This window comes from Amphimedon queenslandica, unplaced genomic scaffold (genome assembly GCF_000090795.2).
Source record: "Amphimedon queenslandica unplaced genomic scaffold, v1.1 AMPQUscaffold_13470, whole genome shotgun sequence".
Taxonomy (NCBI): Eukaryota; Metazoa; Porifera; class Demospongiae; order Haplosclerida; family Niphatidae; genus Amphimedon; species Amphimedon queenslandica.
This window is the reverse complement of record NW_003546294.1, coordinates 181,206-190,148: the sequence shown is the minus strand read 5'-3', so window position 1 is coordinate 190,148 and position 8,943 is coordinate 181,206. Positions and strand designations below refer to the sequence as shown.

At 34.7% G+C, this 8,943-nt stretch overlaps 2 protein-coding genes across 2 annotated transcripts in view; one reads left to right on the top strand and one right to left on the bottom strand.

Moving 5' to 3' along the window:
• The window catches only part of LOC109580959 (exocyst complex component 6B-like), a 4,413-nt gene extending 2,937 nt beyond the window's left edge, over positions 1-1,476 (top strand). Inside the window, exon 4 of the mRNA XM_019994600.1 lies at positions 1,426-1,476. Within this exon, the coding sequence (XP_019850159.1) occupies positions 1,426-1,476 (51 nt within the window). The remainder of the gene's footprint in view (positions 1-1,425) is intronic.
• Positions 1,477-3,500: 2,024 nt separating this feature from the next.
• LOC100640071 (dolichyl-diphosphooligosaccharide--protein glycosyltransferase subunit STT3B) overlaps positions 3,501-8,943 on the bottom strand; it is a 15,025-nt gene continuing 9,582 nt past the window's right edge. The window contains exons 9-18 of the mRNA XM_011404561.2: positions 6,646-6,800; positions 6,409-6,549; positions 6,102-6,229; positions 5,827-6,035; positions 5,472-5,647; positions 5,074-5,243; positions 4,691-4,804; positions 4,389-4,513; positions 3,782-3,863; positions 3,501-3,675 (exon numbers count right to left, since the gene is read on the bottom strand). Coding sequence (XP_011402863.2) covers positions 3,574-3,675; positions 3,782-3,863; positions 4,389-4,513; positions 4,691-4,804; positions 5,074-5,243; positions 5,472-5,647; positions 5,827-6,035; positions 6,102-6,229; positions 6,409-6,549; positions 6,646-6,800 — 1,402 coding nt within the window. The 3' untranslated portion in view covers positions 3,501-3,573. The remainder of the gene's footprint in view (positions 3,676-3,781; positions 3,864-4,388; positions 4,514-4,690; positions 4,805-5,073; positions 5,244-5,471; positions 5,648-5,826; positions 6,036-6,101; positions 6,230-6,408; positions 6,550-6,645; positions 6,801-8,943) is intronic.

The following is an 8,943-nucleotide window of genomic DNA, read 5'->3' as shown; positions in this document are numbered from 1 at the left end:
ACCAGATGTCTGCACATTCACTTTGTTCTGGTAAAGTGATAAATTATTTAGCTGTATGTGTGTATGTGTATGCATCTGTAGGGAAGAAGAGATCATTTTATTGATGATTATAGAAATGAAAGGAGACAGCAGCTCAGATTGGCCATTAAGCCTCCAACAAAGGTGCACATAACCTCACATCTCTTTCCACCCTCTCTTTACCTTCCCTCTCTTTCCCTTCCCTCTCTCCCTCCCCCTCCCTCTCTCTCTTAAGTTGATGACACACAATAATTCAAGCACTATTTCTTCCAAATCATCGGGTAATTATTAGCCTTGCATGTTAATGGATCTGTTACTACACTTTGCTGCTGTCATTTTTTAGATTCTTTGTTGTTGAGGATACAATATTACACATGCACTTGTCAGAGCAGCTCTGGTGGTCATAAAGATGAGGCTGGTTAGGGTCTTATGTCTCAGCAGGCTCTTAATGAGTTTTGGGAAATGGCTACATTGTGTAAGATAAACAATTGCATAATATTCTTTTAGACTTATTTGTTTGTTCATTTTAATTGCTATGCATGCATGCAGCCTTATCCACTGAGTGTATTGTATAGTTCAGTTTATGCCAAAAGTCTTGGTAAATTATGGTAACTTTTGTAGAAATGAAAGTATGATTTTCTAGTGAGGGACAACCCTACAGTTTTGATACTGTGTTTATTTTCAGCTTCTTTTGTTTACCTTTTTTAATTGTTTATAGTTACATTGCCAGGATAATCATCTTTTACTGAAAATAAAGTTTGGTTTGTCATACTGTTATGGTAAGTCTTGCGTAGCCAGATGTGACTGGATCTACATATCAATCTCATAATGCATGTACCATGTAGCTCATAGCTTTTACTGCAGTGAATGTTGAGTTTTTTTGAGTCAAAGCAATTTCTTGTTTTTTTATAAATGCCATTGCAATGTAGAAAATAGATTCATGCTTTTATTGCAATGTGTACTGCATGACCTTATAATCTAACTGTGGGCTATGGGTTCAATAATGACAAGTTGTATGAGGTAGCACTTGAGATAAGGTATAGACTACAAGTTGAACCTGCATGCTTGAACTGTTCTCTTGTTTGTTCCTTTAAGAGAGCATTATGATGAACTTCGTATGAAAACAAATGCTGGTGCTTTCAAGTAAGCAGACAGACCCTCTTGATTTAAATCAATGCATGGTTCCTTTAATTAGGAACTTTCTGGCGGCTAATGACTATACTCCAGTGATAGTGGAGACTGATCAGCACTTTCAAGGTATTATGGAGATGTTCAATTACAAGGACCTTCAGATTCATCATGAGCCATTTCCTAAGAAACTCCCCTTCTCCTCTATGGTTATATAGATATATGAACAAGTGAGTCGATGTATATAAACATGTATATATTTTATTTTATTTTATTCGGATTAAATCTTTCATTAGCTCAAGTTGGGGATATTCTGACGGCTCAATTTAAGGTTTTATTATTCTTTCTAATTTTTATTTACATAAAATAATGTCAAAATTCTGAAAAGTACCCAAGACCATGGTTTTTTCCAAAAAATGGTTCCAAAATGACCCTCAATTTTTATTACATTTAAAAACACATATCGATGTCTTTATGCCGCGTAGAAAGTTTGAACTGATTCTGACTTCAATTTTTCGAGTTATGGCCATTTTTTAAAAGTGCCAAATTCTGAAAAGTACCCAAGGCTATAGCCCATGGTTTTTTTTCAAAAAATGGCTCCAAAATGACCCTCAATTTTTATTACATTTTAAAATACATATCGATGTCTTTATGCCGCGTAGAAAGTTTGAACTGATTCTGACTTCAATTTTTCGAGTTATGGCCATTTTTTAAAAGTGCCAAATTCTGAAAAGTACCCAAGGCTATAGCCCATGGTTTTTTTCAAAAAATGGCTCCAAAATGACCCCCAATTTTTATTACATTTTTTGATACATATCGATGTCTTTATGCCGCGTAGAAAGTTTGAGCTGATTCCGACTTCAATTTTTTACGTTATGGCCATTTGAAAAAAAGTACCAAAATTCTGAAAAGTACCCAAGGCTATAGCCCATGGTTTTGTCCAAAAAATGGTTTTCTAGCTTTCTACAATGCCACCTTGCAATTGACCAATGAGATTGCAGTATTGGAGGTCAATTATTTTCCATATTAACCTAACTCGTAATAATAAACCTATCTCGTTAAAATAATTAATTGATTGGCAGTTTGGTACTCTACCCTTAAGCTCTTATTAGTCCATTTGTCAAGCCATAGATATTATAGACTACGTAACCGGGATTGGAAACTGATGACGTCACGTGTACAGACTGTGTGATTATTAATGCATGAAATTGCATGAATTTGCATCAAATGGTGAAAATCATGAAGAATTGTTATGTTTGATGAGCCGTATTAATAATATACTGTGATGTAGCTGGTTCTAAGTAGCTTAATCGCATAAAGAAAATACCAGAGATCACGATGGTACCTTTCTCTTCGTGTCTCTATGCTTAGTTCGCTCGGGAGAGGTACAACAGATCGGCCGGTTTTTGGCGTTATTTTGGTGGATTTCTGCTCTCAGTAATATGGCAGGCAGAACTAACCAGTCTATTCTCATGTGGCATGGCCTTGTGCATAGTTTTAATCATAAAATGAAACTGGGGTAGCTAAAGCTTGTTTGCAGGAGGGAGAATAAGACATTATCTCTTGTCACGGGGAGCGCACTTGCTTTAAACACCTGTTTTTACACAGCTAAAACATTTTATTTTTGTATCAAAGAAAAATATAAACATGTGCGTATATTATAAGAGCCCAAGTACAGGTGAAATAGCTTGCGGGACTTCACTAGAGACCATTCTTTCCAGCCATGTCAGGCATTTTCGTCCGCCTCTCACTGTCACAGAGACTGTACCTGAATAGTTACATTGATTTGAATGGGATCACGTGATCTGTTTCCAATCCCGGTTACGTAGTCTATAATATCTATGGTCAAGCTTGGTTGTTAGATACTAGCCTAGCCTGTTAGATACGTTGTATCAAGAGTACATCATGTCTCTACCTCTATAACCTATACATGCATGTACATTGTATATTTAATAAATTTTGTTTAAAAAGGATCAAAACTTAGGCTAAATTAAGTACCAGCCAAATGTCAGTATTATCACGAAAATTGCTAAAATAAGTACATGCATGCTAATAATTGTCTCCTTAAAGTAAACATGAATTATTTATTATTGTAATAGTCATTTCACAAATCAATTCTGGAATATATCTAAAATGAAAAGCAGATAAAAATATTTGTCCTCTTGACCATCTCATCCTCTCCCTTTCTCTCTCTCTTTTAGCATCATCATCATGATTTGATACAAGTCGAATTTGGCTGCACAGAATTCTCATTATATATGTACATGTACATCTCAATTTTAAAATTCCTAAACTTTTAAAAATTAAACTGTAAAATACAACCTATTATAAAATTATGTACAAGTTACCAAATGAAAAAAGAAAATAAGAATAATAATAATAATAACTTTAATAATAACGGTACCTAATCAGACAGTTTGTCATAGTTCAAGACTTGTTGTTCTTCTTTCCTTTCTTCTTGTTTGGTCTTTTTCCTTTAATGACTGTCAGTTTATTTCTAATGTTACCCCGTTTCTTTGAACCATAACTCTAGTAATAATAATAATAATAATAATAATAATAATAATAATAATAATAATAATAATAATAATAAATTTTTAAAAATACAATAATAATACATGTACAAGTAGCTGACCTTGCGGCTTGATAGTCTCTTTTTAGTAAAGACGTGACGTAAACTGTTGCTAGAACGTACTCGATTGACTAAATCCTTAACTCTAGGAATAAAGGAAGAGGCTGATTTAAATAATTTCATTGATCTACATGTACATCAGCTCAAATTTAGTAATGCATGGGCTATACTAGTCCATGCTTTATTGAAAATTTGCTATTAAGTATTAACAAAATGTTCAAAATAAGGACATCGATCAATACGTATCAGAAATTGTAATAAAATTTTTGAGTGATTTCAGAACCATTAATTTTTTCAAAAAAAACAGGGGCTATAGCTTTTGCCTTATTTCTGTTTTCTAAAACGCTCATAATTAAAAAACAATTTGTCAGAAACAGTTCAAACTTTCTAGATAGCATAAGGACATAAATTTCCAGAATTTTGGCATTTTCTTAAAATGGCGGTAACTTGAAAAATTGAAATAGGAATCAGCCCCAAATTTTTACATAGCAAAACGGTATCAGAAAATATAATTAAAATTGGGGTAAATTTAGAGCTAATTTTTGAAAAGCCATGGGCTATAGTAGAGGGTATTTTTTAGAAAGTGTCCCATTGAGGTTCAGTTTCTTACTTGTATATTCTCACTAGCCAGTGCTCTGTTGTATAGGCTTCCTCTAAATGTGTGAACTTCACATTTTTATTACCAATCTCAACATTCCTGGTCCTGTCATAACCACCTGGTGTATTGTAACTATGCTGTATAGAGAGAGAGAGAGAGAGAGAGAGAGAGAGAGAGAGAGAGGGGGGGGGGGGAGGGGGAGAAAGAGAGAGAGAATCAAGTGATAAGGTAAATTTACAAAATAGAGAGTACATGTAAAGGAGAGAGTAAGAGAGGGAGAAAAGGAAAAAAAGAGGGAGGGAAAAATAACTAACCTGTACTTCACCAAATCTATAGTAGCACATTTTATACATCAGACAATTGAGGAGGACAGGGGAACCAGCAGAATCAACTCTGAACTCGCCTTGTGGAGTGAAATACCTCGACTCCTAAAATAAGCAAAGAATTAAAATAAAAACTAATTTATTGAATGTAAACGTACATGTATCTCATTATAATAGCTACCAATAATTAATAATATCAATAATAGCTGAAGAGATTGAGATAACACATTACTATACCCCTCAATTGAAACTGACAGTTTACATTAAACAAAAGTACACCAGTGTTTGGGAATGAGGGAAATAAATAAAATCAATTATTACAATAATTATTAAATAATTGATCACACTTTTAATTATTAATTGACCCCACCCACCTTTATATCGTTAGGATGTTCTCCCTCAGCGATCCTCACCATCCATAGGAACTTGTTAATATCGTCCCCAGAGTACCCGATCATACCACCAAATATAACCAGCACATAGTCCACTCCTAGGTTTCTCATTATCTCATACGCCTTCTCTTCAGTACTGCTCATTGCTTTACCTATTAATGAATGCGATGATGTAATATGATGTCACTAAATGAGCCACACCCACAAATAAAAAATGAGACCATAATTAATGGGAGTATTCTTTTCAAGCTAAAAACTTTCACAAATAATTCAGTCAAAAATAAGGTGTTAATGTAACCCATATATAGTAAAAGTAAATTACATGCAAAATTCATAAAATTCCCACTATACAGTACCTATACAATCTATACAATCCTCACCAACTAGAGCAATATGTGAGTTATTCCAGGTATTATTATCAACTAGTGTTGTCCGGTTGGCCATTCCTGCTATCTGGTACCCATAGTCCCACCATGACATCACTGTGGCATCATCAGGAGTGTTCTGACGTAGCCAGTAATAGGCCTCACGGAAATCATCAAGAATCAGACGTGAACTGAAATATAAATAAATAATTAATTAATAACTTAAGTCCAGTCATAATTATGTGTTTTTAGTGCTTTCATATATTGGGATTAAGCTTTACTAATTTTACAACTTTTTATAATTTAAGAGAAACAAATACAAGTAAACATTATCATTATTATCATTATCATCATCATTATTATTATTTACCCGTCAGGGTTACTAGATGCCAGTACTACAGAAGGTGATGAGTAGGCGGAGCTAGTCACCCACGTACAATGTACAGCAAACAATACGAGGAACATCATAAAAACTAAAATAGCGATTGAACCAACATTGAAACCACTGGCACCTGTCACACCACCATCCTTATCAGTTGAGTCTGTTGATTTCTTTGAAGTTGATGTTGCAGCAGAAGACTATAAGGAGAAATAAATGAATGAAAATGTAGTACATGTATTTATTTATAGATTATTATGTTGTACTTTTGTTTCAGTTTGGTCTTTCTCTTTCTTCTTTTTCTCTTTCTTTGGTTTCTTCAAAGGACTAGTAGCTCCTCCCCCTCCTCCTCCTGTAGCTGATTCACTGTCACTCTTAACTTTATCATATGATTCTAATAATAAAAAATAAACAAATAAATAAATAAATAGAAAAGCAAACAAACATACATGTACATATGCAAAGATGACAAAACAACTGCACTAATACATGTATATGCCATACATGTATGTACATGTACATGTATAATTAATGTGTGTATTGTATACATAATGTACATGATGTACTGCATACCATCGTCTTTGTTCAACATGAATCCATCAAGTACATGTGATACACTGATTGATGCTAGTACACAAACTATTGGAGTTAATGTTAGCATCAGACGAACCATCACACCAGCAAAATACACAGCAGACACTGCATAGAGAACAACTATAGGAGAGAGGAAAGGAGATTAATAAATATATAAATGTATACGTGTACATGTACCTACATACAAGTGCATAATTACATATTACATTTACTAACCAAATACTCTGACGTCGTTAAGGTGCCTCATTACAAACCAGACCCCTGAAGGAAACATACAGACTAGCACATGAAGATCAAAGAAGAATGAGGTCCAGGTGGTTGGTTGATGCTCACTGACACTAGCAATGATTGGGATATGTATCTTAGCATATCTGAGAAAGAAAGAGAGAGAGAGAGAGACATAAGCATTTTCGGACTAAAAGTAATTGTATGCTGTGTTGGCAGGTTGTTTGACCTAATTTTCTCACTAACACATAACTTCCTGGTCAAAGTATGGTGAGTCACACGAGTTGCAAGCTTGCTTGGGAGAAAACTGGGTCAAACAAGCTGAAAAGTACAGTATGGTGTAGCAGGTTATTTTTATGGGCCTAAGAGTTCATAGTTATTAATATTTCCTCCTTGTGGAGACTATGGTTTTATTTCCATAGCTGACAGTCTACATAGCCTGTAAGGGGATGGTACATGTCAAGATAAGGTTGTGCTATAAAAGAATACATGTACATAGAGTTGTTAGCCTGTATAAGAAGAATCATTTAGCTTCTTTGTTTTGAATTGACAAAGTAACAAACTAAGAATTATTACATGCCAAACCAAATACATCACAAATAACAACTCAAAAATAAGTGGCTTTAAAGTAGCATAGGAGAGGTTTAAGGATTATATTTTCAATACAAAAACCATCGCAAGGTACAACAATTTCCTATACTGGATAAAAATTTATGAGAGAACCACATCACTTAATGGTTGCTGTAGGCAGCTAATTAGAGTCTGTTTCCTTGCTGGACATCCATACTGTAATCAAGCAAACAAGTAATTAAGTTCACCAGTTAACTGATTGTAGAATGAACTTAGTAGCATTATAATAAATAGTCATGCTTGATCTCTGTATTGCTGATGATACCAGTAAGTATTACTCCTTTAGTACTGATGAGTAGATGGCAAACACTGCCAAATAGAAAGGAGAATGTCCTCAAATAGGTATATGTAGATGAGATGAATGAATGGGCTATTTAAGGTGAGCTAATTCCTCACCGAGTTTAGCAATTTCTACTTTACTGTGTCTGACTGTCTGTATCACAGTTAATTCTACTATCTTGTCAGGCAGTGTGGCTATTTCTAGTTGGAAGCTACATTTGTAGTATCATTCTCACATTGCCAAAATTTGCAGGTAACCACTGTAGAAGAATTCCTTACCTGTGGGTCTGCCGCCCAGTAAGGAGGTAGCTTGAGGGTGACAAATGACACAGAGGCAGCAGGAGTTCAAGCTCCAGATTCGTCATCCCACATGGTCAATCTACTACCAGCAAGAATACCAAATGAGGGACTGCTATTGTCCAGGTCACCAAATGAGGGAGAGTTCACTAAATTAAAGTGCCGTGTAAGCATACAACTGATCTGAAGTAGCAAGTGCCAATTGACACTACTAAAACAATGTCTCCTAAAATGTGAATGAAGCTCTGTTTACTGTAAATCACAGTAATAATAATAGCATGGTGTATGAATAAGAGAGGGAAGGGAGTGTTGTATTCAAAGCTTACTAATTGTTATGGCATGATAAGCTAAATCATAAGAGAGTGAGTTTACAATTGCATAACCTAAAGCTGAACAAAAATATAAATACAGTAGATAGAAGATAACAAGAGAAAGAGATGATATGATAATAATACTAGCAAATGATAATGATATTCATAAAGATGTGGCCAGCATTTATAGCTATGTGGATGGTTGTGATTCAGTCTTAAAACAGTCTCGTTCTTCAAAGTATTTTAACTTGCACTAGACATTACCAGCTGCACAGCTACATGCATTCCAGCATACTTATGACCCTTGGAGTGATTCTAAAAAGCCATCTGAAGTGAAAAAATCATCCATGCTTCAGCTGTGTAATGACAACTGAGCAAGTTACAGTATAGATCTCCTGGGCGCTAAGGCTATTTTCAATGAATATGATTACAAGATAGCCTAGTTTACCATGTTACACAAGGCCTGATGTTATGTTGATGCTGGAATAGGATTTGGTTTTATTCCAGCGTAAAAAGGTTAAGGTGTCCATGCCTTTAATTAAAAATTGATGGTACACTGACCTATCATCATATTGTAAGCCACCTTAATGATATTCGTCCCCAGACTACATCATAAATATCAGGTAACTCTTGCTGCAGCATCCTTTCTTGCTATGCTTCCATTAGGCACCTGATCAGTCTTTGATATGGAGCTTTTCTTGCCATCAGTAATTTATGTAGTGGATGGCTACCACAAATAATTCATTAAAATAGTCTGGGGGTCTATATTAAC